General features: G+C 41.7%; 2 protein-coding genes across 7 annotated transcripts in view; one reads left to right on the top strand and one right to left on the bottom strand.

Moving 5' to 3' along the window:
- The window catches only part of col16a1 (collagen, type XVI, alpha 1), a 67,353-nt gene extending 51,738 nt beyond the window's left edge, over window positions 1-15,615 (top strand). For all 6 annotated transcript variants that reach the window (XM_071500842.1, XM_071500840.1, XM_071500843.1 and 3 more), the window contains 28 exons: window positions 35-88; window positions 335-454; window positions 709-750; window positions 1,024-1,095; window positions 1,220-1,264; window positions 2,557-2,601; window positions 4,858-4,911; window positions 5,004-5,057; window positions 5,183-5,236; window positions 5,328-5,372; window positions 5,467-5,520; window positions 5,601-5,636; window positions 5,725-5,787; window positions 5,876-5,947; window positions 6,048-6,101; window positions 6,250-6,294; window positions 7,996-8,040; window positions 8,280-8,333; window positions 8,478-8,531; window positions 8,641-8,691; window positions 9,161-9,250; window positions 9,390-9,425; window positions 9,540-9,584; window positions 11,280-11,474; window positions 11,678-11,741; window positions 11,925-12,101; window positions 12,191-12,268; window positions 13,470-15,615. In XM_071500842.1, coding sequence (XP_071356943.1) covers window positions 35-88; window positions 335-454; window positions 709-750; window positions 1,024-1,095; window positions 1,220-1,264; window positions 2,557-2,601; window positions 4,858-4,911; window positions 5,004-5,057; window positions 5,183-5,236; window positions 5,328-5,372; window positions 5,467-5,520; window positions 5,601-5,636; window positions 5,725-5,787; window positions 5,876-5,947; window positions 6,048-6,101; window positions 6,250-6,294; window positions 7,996-8,040; window positions 8,280-8,333; window positions 8,478-8,531; window positions 8,641-8,691; window positions 9,161-9,250; window positions 9,390-9,425; window positions 9,540-9,584; window positions 11,280-11,474; window positions 11,678-11,741; window positions 11,925-12,101; window positions 12,191-12,268; window positions 13,470-13,663 — 1,992 coding nt within the window. In that variant the 3' untranslated portion in view covers window positions 13,664-15,615. The remainder of the gene's footprint in view (window positions 1-34; window positions 89-334; window positions 455-708; window positions 751-1,023; window positions 1,096-1,219; window positions 1,265-2,556; window positions 2,602-4,857; window positions 4,912-5,003; window positions 5,058-5,182; window positions 5,237-5,327; window positions 5,373-5,466; window positions 5,521-5,600; window positions 5,637-5,724; window positions 5,788-5,875; window positions 5,948-6,047; window positions 6,102-6,249; window positions 6,295-7,995; window positions 8,041-8,279; window positions 8,334-8,477; window positions 8,532-8,640; window positions 8,692-9,160; window positions 9,251-9,389; window positions 9,426-9,539; window positions 9,585-11,279; window positions 11,475-11,677; window positions 11,742-11,924; window positions 12,102-12,190; window positions 12,269-13,469) is intronic.
- A 206-nt stretch (window positions 15,616-15,821) lies between these two features.
- The window catches only part of col9a2 (procollagen, type IX, alpha 2), a 125,198-nt gene continuing 118,136 nt past the window's right edge, over window positions 15,822-22,883 (bottom strand). Inside the window, exons 15-34 of the mRNA XM_071500844.1 lie at window positions 22,517-22,570; window positions 22,332-22,385; window positions 21,811-21,864; window positions 21,658-21,711; window positions 21,454-21,507; window positions 21,306-21,359; window positions 21,164-21,217; window positions 20,193-20,237; window positions 20,031-20,084; window positions 19,886-19,939; window positions 19,750-19,803; window positions 19,578-19,649; window positions 19,197-19,232; window positions 19,030-19,074; window positions 18,581-18,613; window positions 18,284-18,430; window positions 18,139-18,193; window positions 17,798-17,986; window positions 17,618-17,695; window positions 15,822-17,163 (exon numbers count right to left, since the gene is read on the bottom strand). Of these exons, the coding sequence (XP_071356945.1) occupies window positions 16,958-17,163; window positions 17,618-17,695; window positions 17,798-17,986; window positions 18,139-18,193; window positions 18,284-18,430; window positions 18,581-18,613; window positions 19,030-19,074; window positions 19,197-19,232; window positions 19,578-19,649; window positions 19,750-19,803; window positions 19,886-19,939; window positions 20,031-20,084; window positions 20,193-20,237; window positions 21,164-21,217; window positions 21,306-21,359; window positions 21,454-21,507; window positions 21,658-21,711; window positions 21,811-21,864; window positions 22,332-22,385; window positions 22,517-22,570 (1,446 nt within the window). The 3' untranslated portion in view covers window positions 15,822-16,957. The remainder of the gene's footprint in view (window positions 17,164-17,617; window positions 17,696-17,797; window positions 17,987-18,138; window positions 18,194-18,283; window positions 18,431-18,580; window positions 18,614-19,029; window positions 19,075-19,196; window positions 19,233-19,577; window positions 19,650-19,749; window positions 19,804-19,885; window positions 19,940-20,030; window positions 20,085-20,192; window positions 20,238-21,163; window positions 21,218-21,305; window positions 21,360-21,453; window positions 21,508-21,657; window positions 21,712-21,810; window positions 21,865-22,331; window positions 22,386-22,516; window positions 22,571-22,883) is intronic.

Below are 22,883 nucleotides of genomic sequence, written 5' to 3'. Positions count from 1 at the left end.
AATTAAATTTCCATTTCCCTGCCCCCTCTTGTAGAACCCCACTGGACCACACCAGCTGCCTCAAGATGCCACTGGAGGAGACGATGATGTAAGTTAATCAGTAAAATGATGCATTTTGGGTAATAAGGTTTATATTCAGCGACTTTCTGCGCTTTTGTTTTGCCAGTTTTGGGGATGAAAACTGTTCAGCTTGTTTCTGCATCTCTCTCTCTATATATATATGTAAGTGTGTTTCTATGTGTGTGTGTGTGTGTGTGTGTGTGTGTGTGTGTGCGTGCGCGCGCGCGCGTGCGTGTGTGCCCGTGTGTGCGTGCGTGTGTATTCTATAACACAGGAAGACTGTAATGGGGGCTGCTCCCAAGGGTTGCCAGGGGTGCCAGGCCTGGCTGGTGCCAAGGGTGAAAAAGGAGATGAGGGCAAGCCTGGTGTAACCCCCTTGGACAGCTGTGACAGGGTGAGACTCGCAGGGACTGGGAATTTCTTGTCAAAACATTTCCAGCTTCAACATATGATTCTGCAGATGCAGAATCATATGAAATGTCACTAATAGCACAGTTACTGTTATTGTGCTTCGATGAATGCACAATGACAATCCCTCATTTTGCAGTGTATTTGAGTTTGCATGGCTTGATGTGAGTAGTCAGTCTGTACCAACAGTGCCAACAGTGAAGCATTACTTTGATAACTTATTCTCTTGTCTGCTTGCAGTGTTTGGAGAGGCTGCAGAGGGAGCAGGCGACACAAGCAGTGGTCAGCTGAGATCATTGTCATATTCTGTAGACTTAATAATGATAATAATAATAATGATAATAATACGCTTAATTAATATCACACTTTTTTTTAACAAAGTTACAAAGTGATCTACAAAAGAAATAAAACCAGACAAACCAAATAAAATGATTAATAAGAACATGACACAGAAAAAATGAAACAATTAAATGAATAAGATCAATTAGATGAGTATAAAGTATAAATAAACATGGACATACATGGAGAAATACATGCACATTTCTTATTTCTTAGGGTGACCGATCCTGCATAGGAACACCTGGAATTCCAGGAATGACTGGATCACCAGGAATAAAAGGAGAGCCAGTGAGTCTGTCCCTGTGTTTTTTTAAATGCACATACTGGTAATCTGTTCGGAGAGTGTATGTGTGTCTGCCGTTGTGCAAGTATACATATCCAAACAACCTTTCTTTCTGTATCTTCACTGCAGGGTACACGAGGTGAGAGAGGCCCAGCTGGAATACCAGGAAACATGGTACGGCTTTATCTAAACTATCAGACAGCAAATTTTGACTCCCGTGGATTTTATTTACAACAGAGACACCTGAATATTTTGCCTTGGTTTCATTGAAGAGACATATTTTCCTATTAAAGGTGGCGTAATCCAAGACTGTTGATATTTGAAGTCAACAGTAAAACAAATAGAAGCTCCATCCCCTAAATTTATGGACGTGCATAATGGCAGAATCCGGGGTGTCTCATGTGGAAGTGGAAACTCCCTCTTTTCCTGAAACAAAAAAAACCTTATACTATAAAACATCATCAAATAAATGAAGTGCGCACAAACATCCAAAACACAAAGGCGTAAAAATTAGTGAGATTAAATTGTTTAGATTGTTTTTCCAAAACCACAGCGATAGAAGAGAGGACTGTAGGTTCGTAAACATCCATAAAGGTTTTAAAGTTTTAAAGCCCTTAAAGTCTTTTCTGTGTGCCTGTCATTCAGGCATGGCTTAGTCCCAGCGGATAAGTCCGGGGCTGAATTTCTTTCCCAGGCCTGATCACAGGATTTTAAAGCCTCACCAATGTTAACACAGCTCTTCACCTTTACCTCATCATAGCACTTCTTTTTCAGTTTTTGCGCTCCTGACCTTCTCCTCTTTGGCTGCTCCTCAGCCATCTCTCCTTCTTGGTTTATGTTGCAGGGTATACACCACTGCCGCTTGTAGTCACTGTACGGAACAGACAGGTAGTGGAGCAAGAGGAGATATTCACTGAATTCGACAAAAAAGTGTATTGGATTAGAGTCGCTTACTCCACCTTTAATGGCGAGACTAGAAAGCTGTAATGTGGACTTATATTTTGAAATTCTCATCTACTGTAGATGTACCCATTTTGCAGATTGTATAAGAAGTTTTCCAATCTCTTGGTGGCCTCTTTATCTAACTTACGCCCCTGAAAAATCGGTTAGCAACAAAAAATGAGAGTATGAAGTGGATTCTTTATATTAGTTTGCCATTTCTTCTGTGAGGTAAAAGATATGATCATTTTCAGATTTTAGGACAGCACTGTTGGGTTTTTGTTTCTCAGAGCTTTAGATATGTGTTTGTCACTTTCCATGAGCTCACAGGGCCCCCTACTGGTCTCAGAGAAAATGTTACACAAAGTGGCCCAATGCACTCATCTTTTCAATACTACTTTACACCAACGCATACAAGCTTTCTTGTGACTGGAAGAAGCTGAAACCTGCTTCAATAAGAGGAGTAAATTGTCTTTTTCATGTTTGTTCATCTTGTCTCAGGTGATTTAACGGTTTTCTGTCCACAGGGACCTCCTGGTTTCCCAGGTGAACAGGGCCGACCTGGTTTACCTGTAAGTTTCATTTGCAATTTCAGCTTCAATTTATTTATTATTAATGATTTAATTGTTTATTATTCTCTTCTCTTTTAACCAGTAATGGAAGATATGCTAAGTTAAAGTATTAGTACATTAGTGTTGCTTTTGTTCAAAATCTAGCTTAAGTAAAAGTAACAGAAATATTTTCAAAGTAAAAGTGTCTGTATTTAATATATTATTAAGACAATATTTAATTATTCTTTCACGTCCAGTGGCTCCCAACCTGCAAATGGTCACAATAAATCTGTTGCTTTGTATTCATTAGGTGGCAGAGTAGAAAAAACTAATTGCTACCGCAGCAATTTGTATTTTTTCTCTAATTTTGCTTTTCTGTAAAACAACGGATAATTTGACCCCTTTGGACTTTTACTTTAAAACTGTTTTTTAAATAAAAACCATCTCACAAGTTTAGAGGTGAAATGTCTCTTTGGTTACTGCAAACAGCTCCTGTGCATCTGAAATGTGACAAGAGGCCCCAGTTAAACACAGCTTTTTGTAAGGCGTCACAAGCCAAAAAGATTGGTATCCACTGGTTTAATTTTTAACAAGGCATTGCATCTTATGTGAATTCTGAAATGTTACTAGTAACTATTGCTGGGAAATAAATATAGTGCAATAAATACTATTATACAATACTACCATACTATTACCTGAAATCTAGTTACATAGAAGTATAAAGTAGTATTAAATGGAAACATTCGAACAAAGTGCAAGTACCTCAGAACTGTACCTAAGTACACCACACGGTGGTTACTTTCCACCACTGCTTTTGGTGTATTTATCTTATCTGTGCCTCTCTTTGTTGTCTCAAATACAGATCATCTCGCTTTTAAATCAAGCAGCCCTTGATTATTCCTTCCTTGCCATCTCTCCATCCTCCTGCCACTCTCCATGGCTCTTTAATGAAAGTTATTTCAGACGAGGAAATGATTTGGTTGTCTCTTTCTCCAGTTGTTCAATTACTCCCTTGTCTAAGTGATGGAGAGCAGGACTGCTGTGCAGCCAGACCCCCCCACCCCTCCCCGCTCCCCACCTCTCTCCCATTTTTTTTTTTTTTTTTGGGAGAATAGGATGCTAAATGGATGAGCCATGTGAGCGCTGCATGGAATCCATTTGCAGTCTAGTAGCACTTTATAGCAGGTGTTAGCTTCTGCTGGGTGCAGTGGTGTGTCTGTTTGTACTGTCTGTGAGAGAAAGAGGGAGAGAGAACCTTGCTGCTGAGCATATTACTCATATTCAGTTGCGTGAAGTTACTCACGATGATCAGCTACTAATTAGTTTCTCCCCAGTGTGATCAATTAGTAATTATTTTCTCTAACTTACAGCCTTCAGTAATCACTCTCTACTAAAGCCAGTCACATTACTAAATCTTGCATCTTGCATTGATATGCTTACCAGTTTTTGAAGTGCAGTTTCATTTATGAATTCTAAAAGAATAATTCACATTAATAACAGTGAAGTAAACAGCTTATTTTCAGCAGCTCCCACCGTTTCAGTATAATAATGATAATGATGGTGAGAGTATCTTCAATCTCCTCTGGCGTTCTTTTATTTTCTCATTTTTCAAAACTTCTCTCCTTTCTTTTCTCCCAGAACTCATCTGTCATATGCTTGCAGCCGCTGTTGCTAGGCGACAGATCACACTCGCACACACATATTAATATTTACGTCAAATTAATAGACTGTGAAATATAAGTTTTCAATACATTGTGGGATCATTCTGTAGAAACTGTACGCACGACAGAAATAAAGTCTGTATTTTGTTGCCTAGTAACACCAACACTGCTCGTTTTTTCTTTGTTTTGTGTTTGTTTGATGAAAGAGCAGGGTCGTAGAGAGATAAATTACTTAATCAAGTCTGCAGCTTTGTTAAGATTTGCACCTGAATCTGCAGCGGAATAAGGTTAGAAGGGAAGCAACATTTGAAAATCAGTATCCAATTAAAAAACAAAAAAAACAAAAAAACAAATTGGACTGAGAAGGCAGTGTTCAGCCTGTGGATATCACCGTCACAGAGCTAAATCACCATCCTGAAGCCTCATAGTGGTGTAGAGCAAAAGGACAAAATCATATGTAGGCATTCCCTATGGGAGATGATTTGAGCCAGTTAGCTGTTTCCTCTCTTTGATATTGACTTGCTTCGTCCTTGGTTCGTTTCTACCATTCTCTTCCTGACATACATCACATCCCGTCCTTCATTCTCTAATCATTCCTCACTCCCGTCATCCTCAGGGTCAGCAGGGTGAGCGAGGGGAAGCTGGCCTTCCAGGATTGAAGGGCGAGCAGGTAACTATCTGCCAATCAATTTCCTTGAAATTATAACATGTAGAAAAATAATTGCTTTCCCTGTGTGATTGATTGTATGATCTTTACCTCAGGGCCCTCCGGGGACGTCAGGCTACCCAGGAACCATGGGACCGCCTGGACTGCCTGTAAGTTACTCTTGACGCCTCATTATGAGTTTGGGATTGACAACAAACTTACAGCTTTAATGGATGGATAGGTGGTTACATTGACGTGAGTCGACATTGATTTACTGCCTATTTTATTTTGTCAGGGACTGAAGGGTGAACGTGGGAGCCCAGGAAGCAGTGGTCAGAAAGGAGAATCAGTAAGCCACTACACCAGCACTGTTATATAATACAAAATGAAGCTGCAACTTGTGTTGTATATTACTGAATATATTTCTTTCCCTTCTGCAGGGTCCTCCTGGTAACCCCGGGTATCAAGGACAGGCTGGCTTACCGGTCAGTGCATCATCATAAATTCTGTCTGGCTCCTTCATTTATCATTACAAAGTTTAATAACTGCTTCATAATTTGAGCCAATCTGTGTCTGCAGGGCATTAAAGGAGACACAGGACCATCAGGGCCTGTTGGTGCCAAAGGAGATCAGGTACGTATAACACATGATGTACATACACATAATAGAAAAATGTGACATAACAAATTATATGTTACTCCTTTTATTTCAAGGGTTTCCAAGGACAACCTGGATTCCCAGGACCATCGGTATGTAAATGTTTTAGCTTCTCTGTTGCAAAATGCTCTTTTGGAATGGGTGCAGAGATTTATCAATTATTACTGTGTGTGTTTTTAGGGTCCACCAGGTCCCACTGGCAAACCTGGAAGGGAAGGGCTCCCTGGGCTCAAAGGTGAAAGAGTGAGTACAAAACACATCTTTAGCTGTTTCTAATTTTCTTTCCATCCAAAATGATCATCTACTGTACTGAAAATTCCTACTTTCAAAGGGCAATGATGGCGTTCAAGGATCTCAGGGATCATCTGGACCCCCAGGCTCACCAGGCTCCCCAGGATTGATGGTACATGTATTTTATATCACTGTATATTATCCAAGTTTAACATACGTGTGAACTGTACACACTTATGAATCCTCGTCTGTCTCTGTTTTTGCATTGAAAGGGCCCCCCTGGCATTGCAGGAATAGATGGGAAAGATGGTAAACCAGGGATGCGGGTAAATCACACACATGCATCACATGGGTGGCATTGCCCACACACATGCAGAAGATCCAAACACACAATGTAGTAAAGCTATAGTGATTATAGTGAAAGGCATGCAATATAATAGCTGACCTTTGACACTGGCTATATTTCATTGTCAGGGAGAGACAGGCCCTCCAGGCCCTGCTGGACCAAGAGGAATCCCAGTGAGTATCACTATCGACATAACATCAACATGATCTGATTTAACAGCGTGCTCAAAATTCATGTTTGTATGAATAATTTGTAATATCTAATCTAATATCTCCTGTCAGCATGCATCACAGTAGATCTTCACAGTCACACACTTGCATAAAATGAACATAAAATAAGCCTTTATTTCATTATGACTATATATGACCGTTACTTCAGTCATATATATAGTAAGATGTTTTAGCCATGCTAGCTTCGTGACTGTATGGATGGTAAGGTCGGTTGCTCCGTCTGTCAGACTGAAATATCTCAGCAACTATTGCATGGACATTCATGGTCCCCACAAGATGTATCCTTCTGATTTTAGTGATCCCCTCACTTTACTTCTAGCATCACCAGGAGGTTTTCCTTTATGAAATATCTCAACATCCGCAATATGGTTTGGCACATTCATGCTCTCCAGAGGATTAATCCTAGGATAACCTTGATGATCCTCTGACATTTCTGCATTTTGAGATTGAGATTTTTGGTATTTAGTGAAATGTCGCAACAGCTGTTGGTTGGGTTGACATTTTGTATAGACGTCCACAATCCCTAGACGACCTGAGTACTTTGTCTGTAGTGACTCAACCAGGTCAACGTTTTCACTGAAGACTTTTCACTCCTAAGAAATATTGTAAATGACTCGATGGATTGACACAAAATTTGGTACAGATGTTCATTTTCCCCGCAGGATGAATCATAAATTACTGATCCCTGAACATTTCATCTAGCACCATCATCAGGTCACATTTTTAATTAGTTTAAAACTGGTTTGTCTCCAAATACCTACAAAATTAATTACCTTTCCATCATGCATATTAATTTGTGTTTCGTGCTTATTAAAAACTTAGATATGTTAGCATTTATCTCTAAAGTCAAAGTACAGCCTCACAGAGCAGCAGACTTTTAGTCTTGGTAAAACATGAACATTTTGGGAGACAAATGTAAATGTTGTGTTTATCCAAGCTTTCACATCAGGAATGCCCTCATTATTTTTCACATACAGTAGCTTGTTTGGGTAGATACAATCAGGTAGGCATACTTTTTATACAGTGCATTAGAATTGCATTACCATGGCTCACCTTCAGATTCACAAACAGCAAACTAGTATGCAAATCAGACTGCAAGACTAAGCCTTCGTCACTGAAAGCCCATCCAAAGCGTTTTATGGGTGGGTGGATTGACAGAGGTGGATGAATTGTTTGTGACATTGATATGGTGCTTTGCATATGTGTAGGAAAGTCTCAAGAAAGCTGTGATCATCTTAAGGCTTGGCCATTGTATAGTTTTACCAACAGTGTCCTATGCAAATTAGCATGGGCTGTAGCTCATGATATTTCACTTACCTCACCCATGTTGACAAACTACAGTAGTATAAGCGTTACAGAGTCTTGTTAATATCATAGATGTCACTGATAATGGGACAGCATTTGAAACTTCTATGCCTCCTATCCTCTGCTAAGATCTCTCTAACTCTCTGTCTTGTATATTGACACGGCAGAGATGGTGATATTCACACAGTTTCTTTTTTATTTCTCTCTGTGTCTCAGTTGTGTTCTACCCGAGAGCAGGTGTTCGAGATTTCAAAGACATGTCTGCCTCTTCTTTGGCAGCCTCAACTTTGTGAATTTTGATATTGTACCAGTCTCATGTTCTTTGATGTCTCTCCTCAGGGATTCAAAGGGAAAACTGGCCATGTTGGCTTCCCTGGACAGAAGGTTAGGCAAAAACTCTTTGCTTTACAGTCACACGATGTCTGTCTGTTTGTCTGCTCACTGTTGCTGTCTGTTTCTTGTTCATTAAACCAAGCTGTTTTATCAACATGATATTTATGAAAACTGCCATCACACAAGTCTGGGTTTTATCACTGCGCTGCCTTGTTGTTTTGGGTAGAGCAGTGTTTCATTCCATTCATGTTCCCTCTTATTACCTTTTCATGACTTTCTCCTCCTTTCAGGGTGAGCCTGGACCTACAGGTCCACCTGGAGCAGCAGGCAGACCGGGACATGAGGTGAGTATTTTTGTCTTCTTCCATTTTCCTCAATCAATCAGGATAAATATTAGAAAGCACATCGATAAACTATGTACACAAGCCCATATATCACAGTCAGTGTAACCCTGGAGATCAATACGGTGTTATTTGTGACCTTTCCAGGGTGAACCTGGTACCCCAGGGACTCAGGGAAGACCTGGACCCCCAGGCCACATTGTAAGTTCACTGCCCTTTTAACCTCATACTGTAAATGTCAGATCTATAGATATAGTAGTTTGTAAGTGTGTTGTACTTCAATCCTGTGTGTGTTTACCTTCCCCATCAGGGTTCTACAGGTCCAGCTGGACCTCCAGGACCCCCTGGTCCATCTGGAGTGGTAAGAGAAGTGCTGTAAAGCAAGACTTGTATGATTAAATTAGGTTAATTGAATCTTTAATGATCCCAAGGGGAAAATGGGTTGTTTCAGCAGCTGAAAAAGTCAGAGAAAGATAAACAAGTAAGTGCGAGGGACGACACATAATACAAACATTAATTATGATTGCTGTAAATAATTACAGAAGCTGCACACTTAAAAAAGAAATTAATGACCAGAGATGAGGATGTTGAAATGTAATTTAAAGATTCAGGAGTTACAATTAATGTGCTTTAAAAAGGTGTCAAAATTATGTATTATGTGCTGTATATCATTTGTGTATGTGTGTGTGTGTGTGTGTGTGTGTGTGTGTGCGTGTGCGTGTGCGTGCGAGAGGGTGAAACAAGACACAATTTAAATTCTGTCCTGGTGCCAAAAGTGCAAACATTAGAAGAGAATCTAAACTGTAAATCTTTTCTCCCTCACTTTGCAGGGTATAAAGGGAGATAAGGGCCAGGCAGGTGAGAGGGGTCTCCCAGGGATGGGAGGACCCCCAGGACCTCCTGGACACCCAGGGCCCATGGTAAGTGCCTCTCAAAACTTCCGAATGAATCCCCCCAAAACAAAGTAATTTTAATGAATCATCATCCAAGCTGCTAGCTCATCAATATATCTCACCACTCATAACCTTTTTTTCCTCCTGCTTTGACTTTGTCTTTTAGGGAGAGCCAGGCAATGATGGCACTGCTGGTAAAGATGTGAGTAATGTGTGGGTGTGGTATTTGTCCCCATTAAAGTATAATGGAGAGAGATTGATGTGGTGATGTGTATATTTCATTCCTCGGTGGATATTTCTTTCTTTGTTTTGACAGGGAGCGGCAGGCCTACCAGGGGACAGTGGGCAGCCAGGTCAAAAGGTAAGAGCTGACTCAGCATGGTACAGTTCAATGTGCATGTGTGTGTGTTGACAAGCCCAGCATCAACCATCCATTACCTCTACAGACCATCTTAATATAGCGAGATGCCCCCTTTTTATCTAGCTTTTAGCTCAGGGAGACTCACGTCAGCGCACTATGGTGCTGAACACACTTGCTTCCTCCATTTCTGCCCACTCAGCACCAGCACTTAACACAGTCATCAGTTCACTAACCCTCCGACCCTCCCACCGACATCCTCTTTCTGCCTCACCCCACTTCACCCATCTCCAAACTGGCAGCCAGCCGCCTGCTAGCCTTCTGTGGCTACAGAGCCTGTTGGATCTCTCCTTAGGCAGGGGCATACAGTACTGTAGGTGGATATAGTGATAAAGTTATTCTCCTGCCTCTGGGATAATGCTATTAAGCATGAGGGGAGATGCTAGATGAGGCTATTTGTCACACTGACAGGATGGCATTGTCAGGGTTTTAGCTGCACAGAAGAGGAGAACAGAGGAGAAAGACAAGAACGGACTCCTCTATTCTTCTCTATTTCAAGGGCCGCTTGTCTGTTGGTGACATGTAAACATTAGACGTCCATTATGGGCTGCTTTTTCCTCAATAAATCACTGTCGCTAATGTAGTGTTGCGGGGTTGTTTTTTTTTTTAGTGTATTTACACAACCTGAACGGTGAGCTGTCTGTTGTGTGGAAAGTGATATAGATGTGGCCAAAAGGGTTTTTATTAAAATAGGGTTAATAATGTGTCTCAAAATTAGCTATTGCTAATTGAAGGATCTCCTGGCTTTAGCTACATGTTTAAAGTGATAGTTTGACGTGGGTTTGTTTGAGGTGTTTATCTATAGTCATTGTATTACCTGCAGTAGATTCAGATCAGTGCACTGCCAGTTTAGAGAAGAAGCAGGGACCATCTGCACAGGAGCTGAGTGATGTGCTGCTGCAGAGGGCAACAGCTAAAAAAAAAAAACCAAAAAACATTTTAGCCACTTGAAAAAATGGCCACAGAAAACAGCTAATATCAGTTGAAGTGTGCGCTGTATTTAGAATATTTTCAGCACTTTAGTTTGCTGTCAAACTGCCCTTTCCTTTGGAACTAGATTTTTCAACTGCTGAACTACCATATTCTTGTGCGTAGTCATGTGGTAGTTCAACAGTTCGGAAACACTAGTTCCAAAGGTAAGTGCTGTTTGACGGCAAGATAAAACTGTGAAATATTCAGAACATAGCATACACTTGTTATTAAGTGGCTAAAATCTGCTAAAATGTGGATGGCCCCATCCACAGCAGCACATTGCTCAGCTTCTGCGTCGTTGTTCCTGGCTGCTTCTCTAAACTGCGAGCACGATCCGAATATACTGTAGTTAATACACTAACTATAGAGAGGTTCGTCAAACACCCCCACGTCAAATAACCAGAACTACTGACTAGGAATGAGAGTCAATTTTCTCATCTAACCCTTAGCAAGAAAGCAAATATGCTTGTTTTACAAAATGTTGCACTTTTTTCTTGAAAGCAAGGTCAGATTACATCAGCAACACATCACTGCATTCTTCAAAGCAAGTGCATGACAGAGAGTTTTAAGAAGTGATAAATGCACATAATAATGATACGTAGTTTGTTAATGCTAGAAAATTTTCTAACTCTCTAATCTACTACCCTGTGTGTGGCTGTCTCTCAGGGTGAGGCAGGGGCCCCAGGCCAGAGGGGTCCTCCAGGGGAGAGGGGCAGACCAGGACCTCCTGGTGGTGGAGCTTACCACTCCAAAGATGCACAGCCCATGATTGGCCCAGTCGGACCCAGAGGGGAGAGGGGAAGCCCAGGCTCAGCAGGGCCCCCAGGGCTCCCTGGAACTCCGGGGTCACCAGGAAATGATGTGAGATACAGCTTCTCTACACTTAACAGCACAATGCCTGATTTTTATTTTATTTTTAACTTTTAATCAGCTCAATCAGTATAGTGGCCAGAGGCAGTCACTGGCTCCATCTGCTCTTTTAAATAATGCATTTTTCAATTATCTACCTTGATTAATGTTTGCTATTTTGTTTTTCTCTTTTTTTCTCTCCCATCCTGTCACAGGCTGTCGTTAATTATGATGAAATCAGAAGTTTCATCCGACAGCAGGTCATTAAGATCTTTGATGGTAAGGACATGTGCTAATCTCTGGAATTGTGGTGTGAATGTTTACCACAATTTCAACACTAGAGCAATGTTTTATCTTCAGATGCTTATCTGAAGATAAAGAATTTTTCATTTTTCCTCTGGGACACCACAGCTTTTACCACTGCAAAAACATTGTTTGTTATTGAATGTTTCTCCTCCCCAGAGAGAATGGCCTACTACATGTCGCGCATGCAAATGCCAGTAGAGATGGTGGCGTCCCCAGGGCGACCTGGGCCCCCAGGGAAAGACGGTACTCCAGGTAATCCTGGAGCCCCGGGTGCACCCGGCATCCCAGGACAGATTGGCAGACAAGGTCGACCAGGAGCCCAAGGACCTCCAGGTGAACCTTTTACTCATAGTACAATGACAGTGTCATTGTTAACTAATTTAATTGTCATGTGTTCAAAATGTGCAACTATCTTTCTGCAGGACCGCGAGGACCACACGGAGAAAAGGGAGACAAAGGTGTTGGAGAGATGGGAGATGTAGGACCTCCAGGAGCACCAGGTAATGTACCCCTCTGGTTCATGGATCACTAAGTGGCACAGTGGCAGCCATTTGATTTGAGCTAATCATGGGGCAGTCATTAGCAAGTACATTGTGATTAGCACATTTCACATTTGTATTGTATTTTCACTGCTCTGCTTTAACTTTTGTTGAGGCACTGTCTGTCTGCAACAATCAAATACCTATTTGTCTATTCAAAATGTTTTACACACATGTGCAAGCTGCACCTGAAGCTAACATTATATCACATAAATTATGCTAATTACTTAACAAGATTGTGTCGTGGTAAATTTCCAGTGTGATGAAAATAATTCTTCATCATTCCTAAACTGTATTAATTAAAATTTCCAGGTTAGTAATCACCCAAATCAACATCCAGATCTCTTTATCTGAGATGTTCAGATAGCATTAGCCAAATTAGCAAATTAGCATCTGCACTTCACATGGAGCAGCTTATTTCATTTTCATATTTTCATTTTGACCAAGTTTCAACCAAGTTTTTGGTTGAGAAAGCAACCACTCCAACATAAAGTGATCAAAATAGCAATTTAATGTTTCATGATCCTCTCTTGGTCCCCTGGTAACAGACAGAAATGTAACATCATCTCCATGGCTCTGAGTGTATAGATACAGTATCTCCTTACCATATTACCAATCATTAAAATCTTCATCTTTATTCTTATATTGTGTTTGTGCTGCAGTGTTACATGGCAACACTTTACTCATGGAAGCTGTATTATAGATGTATTAGAATAAACCTTCCAGGGATTAGTTCCACATTTTGGATATTTGCTGTTTTGCTCAGAGTTAGATGAGACTATTTTTAAAGCTTTTTTGTATCTGTGTGCCAAACAGAGGAAACAGCTAGCCTGGCTCTATCCAGTGGTAAAAAATCAGACTACCAGCAGCTCTAAAGATCATTAACTAACATGCTTTGCCTTGTTTGTTAAATCCATACATCCTCCTCAGGGTAAAAATGTCTAGTTGTAAATTTATGAGAGCAACTTTTGGCATATTTCACAATGTGTATTGACAGAAAGTTTTTTTTCAAACATTCCAAAATGTGAATGAGAGTTGTATTGGTATTCTCATCTAACCTTAAAAAGGCAATCCTTTTTGAGTATTTCCTCTTCAGGTGAAGTACCAAAGGAGAGACAGTGGCACGATTATTACATTCCCTCTATTTCTTTTGTTCTTCCAGGCATCCCAGGCCCCCCTGGCTATGGCAAGATGGGACCCCCAGGTCCTGTTGGACAACAGGGCGTTCCTGGGATCCCAGGACCTCCTGGACAGACTGGTACAAAAGGAAAGGATGGCCGGTGTAATCCTGGAGACTGTATGAGCCATCAAGTAGAATACAGCCCCAAGGGCCCACCTATGAAGGGCCCCTGGTAGAGGGCAAGAGGTGATGGAGGAGAGGGGCAAGGGGGGGACTGAAGCAAAGACACTATGGAAAAGACAAAGCCAAAGGCCATGACCCACAGTTATTGAATTTGATGACATAAAGGAGCAGCCACTGTTGTTGAGTTGTATAGATTTACCCACAAAGTTTTCTACTGTAGTTCTAAGCAGAAATACACAATTTTGTTCTCAGGGCCCCACTGGAACTGAGGCCTGCAAAGACACACCAGCAGCACATTTTTATTGCACCATTCGTTTTCCCTATGAATGCCAATTCACTGCTATATTACTGCCTCTTATTTTCTCACTGTGTTTCACTCCTTTTGTACATTACAACCCAGGGGAGGTGACAAGAATCACAATATGTATTTTCTTCTCCTTGATTAATTCCGGCCTCCTCTGTTTTTTGTTTTTTCTCCTTTTGTTTTTTTTCTCTTCATTTTCTAAATCTGTAGGAAGAGAATACACACAATTATTGTAGCACTTTGCTTCCACCTCCCATATCTTTGTTCCTTTGTCACCGAATCCCATTCGAAGTGCATCCCATGCATTTCTAATATTCTGTCTCAGTGCCTGAGGTGTGATACATATTTGAATTTGACTTGTAAGAGAATATCCCTAGAAATGCATTTCAGTTCTGTAGAAACAGAAGTCAAAAACTTGCATTCATACCCTCTTTGATGGATTGACTGTTTTGTATATATTTATATTTATATATATAGTGGCTTTTGATACTTTTTGATAAAAGGCATGCGCATGTTTAGCCACCTATTTTTCACTGTCAAATGTTATACAGCAAACAAAAAGGGGATATTTTTCTAAGATCTATAAGCTTTCAAAATGGAATAATGTGTTCAGTAAAAGACAAATTATTTATGGAAGAAGATTGTGCTTACATAAGAAAGCATATTGGCTTATGTTATTATTTTGTGTCATTTTAACTCCAATCTTTCTGGAGGTGCAGCCATTTTAAAGCATCTCATCTCATTTTATATTCCAAACTAGCTGTGATAGCCATCGGTCTGCCTCACAAGGCACTTGTTTAAGAAAATATGAGCAATGATTGAGCCTATTCACCACAGGTACTGTAATACAACACACTGAGCACGACCACCAAGCCCCAGCAATAATATGGAAAGAAAAAGAAAATGTTTGGAAAAACATCATAGATGGCTTTTGGGTTTTCAAGCTTTTTGTCACTTTTATTTCTGGAAGTCCCTGGAGTTTTTAAATCATTACCATCTCCATAGTTGAAGTGGCAGTTTAAAACTCGACTTTTGTTTTGCTAACCCATGGGAAATATTACGCTTAAAGCTGCTTCTCAAAGAGGCTGTATCATGTGGTTATCTAAACCTGTGCTGTAACAAACACTATTCAAATACTGTTGTTCATCCATGGATGGATTATGAGACAAAGACCCCCCACCTCTCCTACCCAGGAGCACATCCAGACTAAAGTGGAAGTTGTGTGCCTCTTTGTAGTTGTTTGTCATCCCTTTGTACTCGTTTTCTCTCTATGTGGTTGGTTTATGTGTTTTTGTTGTATCATGTTTCTTTATGGTCGATTTTTGTCTCTTTGTCGTCAGTCTTGCATCGCTTTGTGGACTTGTGTTTCTTTGTGGTCGTGTTGTGCCCCTTTATGGTTGTTTGATTGACTCTCCAACAAGAAATGTTAACTGTCACATCAAACAGAGGCTCTGGCCCAAGGGCCCACTGACCTCTCATGCCCCGGTAGGCCCGTTCAGCAATCCATCAACTCTACCTGTGCATGTGTCGCTTTACTGTCATTGTTGTAAAACCCATGTGCCTTACATATTGTTGTTCTATGAAACACTTGAGAAAAAAAAAACATACAATTTGAAAGCAGAATTGTACAAGTGTGGTGGTTTTTCATTGCAACAAATGTGCACATGTACATTTGAACAATTATATACTATATTCTCATTAGTGCGGTTGAACTTTTGTCCTTCGTGCTGCAAGAATGTTGAAAAAAGCTGAGCATCTGCAGCTTTGGAAGCATGGGAGTTTATTTACATGCATGGATTGATATGATTAAAGAAATCGAATCAGAGAAATGAAAAGAAAAGGAGCTGAAAGAGGTGAGTCAGACTAAAAGAGACTAATTTCCATTCCCCACATGATACAGAAGAACATTGGATTTTACAAAAGGTTCCTTTTTATTTGTTTGGGTTTACCTGAACAGCCAGACAAAAACCCCTCTTTACAGATGATTATAGAAAGAACAATAAATAACTTTTGTTGATGAAAATAAATCAGTTATTAAATCGGTTACACCCTGTGGACAGTTGACAGTGGCATAGAAGGCACATTCGGACTGGTAACTGATTCGTTTTGAGGAAAAGTCGTTATATCTGTCGGAACTTTTTATTATTCACTGAATTCATTAACACAGGATTTTTGTTGGTGCATATCGTAACCCATTCCTTTTTCTCTACATAATAATCAACACACATTTACAAAGATTTACAGCACTGCATTGTGGGAGATGGGAGTGCCCATCGGGATATGCTGTTGCCAGGCAACAAGAGGAAGAGATAAAGCTAGTCGTTAGTTTCTAAAATGAGACTTGAGTAGAAAGCAGGGATTGGGAGGGGGAGGGGAGCAATGTACACATGAGGTAAATCAAGGATTTCACTCAAGCTGACTGATGAATCTACTACATTTTACAATACAGCACTGAGTGTGACATTAGGCTGCAATCATTTATTGGTCCTTTTTGTACATTTCAAAAGGCATTAGGTGTGAGGTTGCAAGAGAGACAGGGCACTTAAACTTTAAAAAAAAAAACACTTCAACAAAATATTGCATACATATAAAACCATTTAAAGTGACCTCGGTGTAAAAGAGAAGCACCTTTCTCCACGCTTGCTTTTCAGCCACTCTCAGCTCAGAGATACTGTGGTGGGAGACAAGGAGATGCAATGTAAATCTGTTCCTCTCTCACTGCTGGAACAGGGCTGGGATATTTTGATGGGACTGACAGTGACACCATCCAAAAACACTAGAGAATTCAAAAACATTGTGGGTGGCTGTGAGCTGCTGTTGTCATGGTGATGTGGGGGATTAAGATCATTGTATGTCCCTTCAGTCAAAACTTTAGATTGTGAGTTTCAGGAGGGGGCGCCACATCCAGTCACTATTATTGTCCCCCCACCCCTCATTCTTGATGTTGTCCGACTGAGAAGAGTGGTCTCTCTCCGTCTCTCCTTCCTCTTCCCTCTCTTCCTCTCTCCCAGGTATTGTGAGCTGCTGATGGAGAGACAGGTCTCTAGACATTAGGTCCTTTGATCGTTCCCGCTTCCTGTAGTCTCGGAGAGGTGTATGCTGATGCGGCCAGACACATCGCTGCCTCACAGAAGCCTGGCAGACCTGCCCCACCCGCCGCACCGGGGTGACCGGGCGATCCGGCTGATCCCTGAATTCCTCTCTCGCCGGGCCTGCCATCCCGGGCCACACCAGGAGCACCAGGAACACCTGTGGAGGGAGAGGGTTCTACATCAAAAAAGGACTTCCAGGGGTCAAGATAGCTTAATTACCCTTATGTTCATTCAAATCTCTTGAAACCCCATTCTGGACTTCAGTTACACATGTGTACTGTATGTATGCATACATTTAAAGTGTGTGTATGTGTGCACAGGAGAGTGTGAGTGCGTTTTCCACAGTTTGAATTAGTGTGTACTTTTGCAATCCTATTACACTCTCATTCAAGAGCATCTGTTAAATGACTGGAGTTAATGATGCTTTTAAAATGCCTTTGAGCAGGCTCTCCTGAGGCAAGCACTATAATGTCAAGTCCTTCAGTTACTTATTGTAGTGCTCCTCTTCTTACCCGTTGGTCAGAATCACATATTTAGACTGTTTTATGCTTTAAGTAAGTGCATAGTTCTTACAGAATCCAGTCCTGGCTTTGGGAGGCTTCAGCTCTTACCTTGTATTCCTGGGGGTCCTGGTGGTCCTGGGTGAGGTTTACCAGGATCTCCTCTCTCTCCCTTTGCCCCTCTCTTTCCTGGGGTGGGCAAAATATGTTAAAAACATCAGATTTGCCCCGAAAAGCTCTACTTACAGCTGTGTATTCATCATATCCAAACGTATACTGATCTATTTTTACCTTTAAGCCCTGTGTTTCCAATCTGTCCTGGTGCTCCAATCATGCCAGGAATGCCACGGGCACCAGGTAAGCCATGCGGCCCCTGGGGGCCAGGCGCTCCTGGAGGTCCAGGAGGCCCTGGAGGTCCCATTACACCTGCACCACCAAGCACAGCCCTCTTGGCGCTCACTGCCACTGCTGCTAGCCTCTCTGTAACACAGGAGACAGCATCATCATTTTGATTAAATTACCTCTCATGATGGGAAACTGATTGCTCAGGAGATGAAAGTAGTTTTGGTGAATGAGCTAATCTAATCTCCCCTATGGACATCAAAGGTGAATACTCAGGTCTAGACACTCACCCTGCAACATCTTCAAGACCACTTCGATAATATGCTGGTCAGATGCATCGCGTCCCTGAAGAGAGGAGACTTAGCATCACAAAGAGACAACAACCAACATATATCTGATGAATAAATGTTGTGACGAAAAGTGAACTGGACTCACAGTTGCTCCCTGAATGCCAGGCATGCCAGGCACTCCTCGCTCCCCATTGAGTCCCCTAGGACCAGGCAGCCCTGGTGGTCCTTGGTCTCCTGGTTTACCAGGGTCTCCAGTGGGTCCATTGTGTCCAGGGTCACCCCTAATTCCTTGCTGTAAAGAGCAGAGCAATAAAGCAGGATGAATTGAGGGAGAGTAAACTAACAGGCCAATGAAAATAGATGATGGTGAAAGTAAGGAAGGAAGATCCAATCTAGCATTGTTATGGAACTGCCATCAGATTCCATACAGTTCGATCCTCACCTGTCCTTTGGGCCCAGGTTCACCAGACAAACCCTGACACAGCAAAGAAAGACAGACATTCATCACATCACTTATCATTTCTGCTTCAGAGACACTCATTGAACAATAATTCAAGAATGAATATTGTAAATGAATGTCTAAAAATGTGGCTTGAAAGAGCCAACATGCATCGTTGCTTCACTGTCGTGTAAATAGCTCATTTGCCATCTGGATTATTATGGGGATTTGTATGCAAATTCAAATGCAGACTTCCTCCTCTTCTTAACTTCTGTATGATTATAACATTTTCTGCTATATATCACTCTGCTCTGCTGCATTTAGAACCAGATGTTTAAACCTCCTTATCTAAAGCCGGAAAGTTTTAATGTTTTGCTCATTCAGAGACTTTAGTGGTTCTTTACAACAAAAAGTTTGAAACAGCTTAAGGGCTGTGCTGCTATGATTTTTACCTTTTCACCTTTCTCACCAGCCAATCCTTCAACACCAGGGTCACCCTAAAAATGACAGAGAGGAAAAGATGAAGAGGGGGCAGGGAGGAGGAGGATATTTGTCAGCATGGAGCTGGTATATGAGGTTTCACACAATCCAAGTTTGAAAGAGCAAAAATGCTACTCACAATGTCCCCCTTTGACCCAACTTTTCCTTGGAAGCCCTGGAAAGAAAGATGGTTGAAGAACATGTAAATGGGGTCAAATCTAGATTATGATATCCTAAATGTTGACTCAAGGCATATGACACCAGAGATGAGAGAGATGTCTCATCTCTAAAACAAAGAAGATGGAGATGCTTAGATTATCATTTATATTACTTATTTATATTGCTTGTCTTATTCATTGATATACTGTGGATTTATGGGACTTTTCATGGGCAAACACTGCCCCCATCTGACAAGTATTTATAACTGAATTATTATGAACATGATTGAATGTAAGACCAATGATGCGCATGTCTCACATAGCAACATATGTATCATACACACACAGACACACACACAGACCTTGTCTCCCTTGGTTCCACTAAGGCCCTGGGCACCTGGGATACCAATGGGCCCTCTCTCTCCTTTGCTTCCCTGTTAGGTGGTTATAGAAATAGTGTTAGAACTGCAACCTGAAATCAGCTTGAAATAGTTTGGAAAGATACAGAAACACAAAAGACACAGTGCAACTTACAGGCTTGCCAACTATTCCCTGTGGCCCAACTGGGCCCCGCTGCCCTCTGTCACCCTGCAGAAGTCAGGTAAGGTGAATAAATCTGGTTTAAATCAGCCATTGTCAGTGTTTTATTGTAATAATTCTGGATATGTACCTTGGGTCCAGGGACTCCTTCCATACCAGCCTCACCAGGAAGACCAGGTTCACCCTAAGAGAATGCAAAAGTACTTTTAATAGTATTAGTCACACTACTACACTATATACAGAAAAAATGCATGAAATGTTGTGTATATGTTCACCAGAGGTCCAGGGGCACCAGGCAAGCCAACATGACCTCTAGGTCCAGGCTCGCCCTAACAAGGAGGGAGATAAGAGAAGGTGTACGTTTCAGAAAAACATGGAAACCACATAAACTAGAGGTCAATGTAACATGATGTAACACAAATTTGTACTAAGCTTACCTTAGCTCCAGGTCCACCTTTAGCTCCAGGACTGCCAGGCAATCCCTACAGACAGAATTAACAGGACCAAAATTAGATGACATCAAAAGTTACATGAGTATCTTGTGCATCCTGGTTGCCAAGAAGTAAAGGTGAAAACCATATATCCTCTGGTTTGAATCTCTCTACACTTTCTAATAAAAGCTGAAAATACCACAGAAAACTCTTAAAAAGAAAAAAGATTACATCTGTATCTTGTATTCTGATAGTCTGGCATAAAGTTTATTTCATATGTTAGAAATACAGGGAGAGAACCTGAAATTGCTGTTAGGTAATGGATGTGGATATTAGTATGTGGCTGCTGTTAGCAGGTAATAATAAAGCTGATGCTTTATATAATAATAATGAAAATAGTCCGAGATGCAGTGTCGGACCTCACCATATACCAGCCTGCAGCAGGTTTCCTTGCAGTGATTTTATGTGTGGGATGGTATATCACAGCAGGGCATATAGCGGGCTAAGTTATGTTGAGGGAGTTTGCAGCAGTGTTAGTGTCACTGCAATGACCACACAGCAAAGTGTGCATCTCATGCTCCATTACCCCTTAGTCAGAAATACGCACACACAAAAACACACACACACACACTAGTATACCCACTGGTGTGATTGTGATAAATCGCTCACGGTGGGAGAGAGAATGCTATTTCAAGGTGGTTTAAATTCTAAAACAGCGTGGGTCATGGGGTCACTGTTAACCTGGATGAGTGCCCAGAAAACAAAACATACCAAAATTTACAGGCTGCTTCACGCTGGTTTCCTCTGTCTGTGGTCTGGCTTAGTTGAATTGAGGAGGAGAACAGATTGACCCCCTACGTGGTCTGAGTGACAATAAGCATTTACAGACAGGCTTATTTGCATGTGCCTTTAGTGGCATTTCTGAACCGCTCTCAGACAAATATACCCCTCAGACATTATACTGAAAGATCACTCACCGCTGTTCCCTGAGGACCAGGGGGACCAGGCATCCCGGCCTGGCCGGGGCTGCCCTGCAGAAAAGAGAATGGAAGAACAATAAAACGCCATCTTTTACTGAGATTGAAGTTACTCTTCATTATCACGGCTGGCAACCCTTACCTTGATTCCAGGAATACCAGGTGTGCCGTCTTTTCCATCAATACCCGGCAGACCCTGAAAGAGCAGGCAGATGAGTCTGTGGACTTCATTTGGCACACTCTCTGAACACGACTGTGGGTAGCGCACACACTAAAGTACAATCACTCACATTCTCTCCTTTTTTGCCAACCGCACCCTGTGGGCCCTGGATACCTCTACTGCCCTGCAGAAGATGAGCAAATCAGAATCAGTGTTTTCACAAAGCACTTCAGAATCACAGTCCCCATTCAATTTCTGAGAAATGTTCCACATTCTTTTTGTCTTCCTGCTTTCACAGTAAACCTCAAGGGAAAACACTAGAAGAGTCACCTACTTTGTCTCCCTTCTCTCCTGCTTCTCCAGGTGGTCCCTGAGGTCCCTCCTCACCCTGCAAACAACAAAGAGAGACTTTGAGTACCTGAAATGTACTATGGGAACCTGTTTTTCAATTAGTAAAGTCTGTTTGTGTGTGTGTGTGCGTTCTTACAGGAGGCCCAGGAATTCCTACAGGTCCGCTGATGCCCTTATAACCAGTAGGCCCCTACGGGAAAACAAAAAAGTGCCATCAATCACTTCAGATCAGGGAGGATGCTAAGTCACGGTGGCCTACGATTCATTGTGATAAAGGGGTAATTAGCACTTAACTCACTTCACTAATGGGAACTACACTGAGAGCCAGCCACTCTTGCTTTGGCACTAAGCCGGGGCGCTAACTTGGCTAACGCGGCTAATGTTAACAGTAAGACGGATGGCTACAGCGGATCATTAACTACAGATGGAGGCACCGTGGACCCAGACAACCCCAACTCATTAGAGGAGGGGAGAGATTTGTGTTAGCATCATTTCCATATGTCCCCATTGCTGGTAATGGATGATGTTTGTATAGTGGGGGCAGGTCTGGCTGTGCCTCCTTGGTGCTCATCTAAGAACAGGAACAGCCTTGCACCCAAAGAGAAAGAGGACAAAAAAGTTATATGTGAATGTGAAAAAAGGAAATGTGGTACTCACTGCCTCTCCTTTAGGACCCATCATTCCAGGATAACCCCTCAGACCCATTGGACCCTTAGGAGGAAGCAGGGAACAGCAAGGTAAGACAGAAACTGACCCTTAACCATGGTCCAGTCATAGCACACTAAAGTTATGGGCTCTATCAGTTCAAGATGATACTATGTGAAAACAACAGAATAGCATACCGGAGGTCCTGGGATGCCCTGTTCCCCAGAGATACCCATTTCTCCCTTGGGGCCCTGGTGGAGGAGATAAAAAAGAAGAGGCTGATTCATTATTCTCATTCTGTGCTGCTCTCTGTAGCACAGCTCCCTGCTACCAATGATGGCACATTCAATATACTTTCACAAACTTGTAGGAGGTCTTTATTTTTGACTCCAGAAATTCTGAGCTAGGGAGAAAATCCAGCTGGAACCAGTATGTGATGGTTACTGGTTGCTTTTGATGTCTATGCTGGTCTTTGATTGTTGTATGATAGCACCTCGCTGGTCAAAAAACTGAAGAAAAAACGACCGTACTCTGGTTGAATAACCATCAGTGCATGGTTATGGA

Source organism: Trachinotus anak, unplaced genomic scaffold, assembly GCF_046630095.1.
Source record: "Trachinotus anak isolate AG129_WGS33_773 ecotype Australia unplaced genomic scaffold, CSIRO_AGI_Tana_v1 ptg000016l, whole genome shotgun sequence".
NCBI classification, from domain to species: domain Eukaryota; kingdom Metazoa; phylum Chordata; class Actinopteri; order Carangiformes; family Carangidae; genus Trachinotus; species Trachinotus anak.
This window is presented reverse-complemented; position numbering and strand designations above follow the sequence as displayed.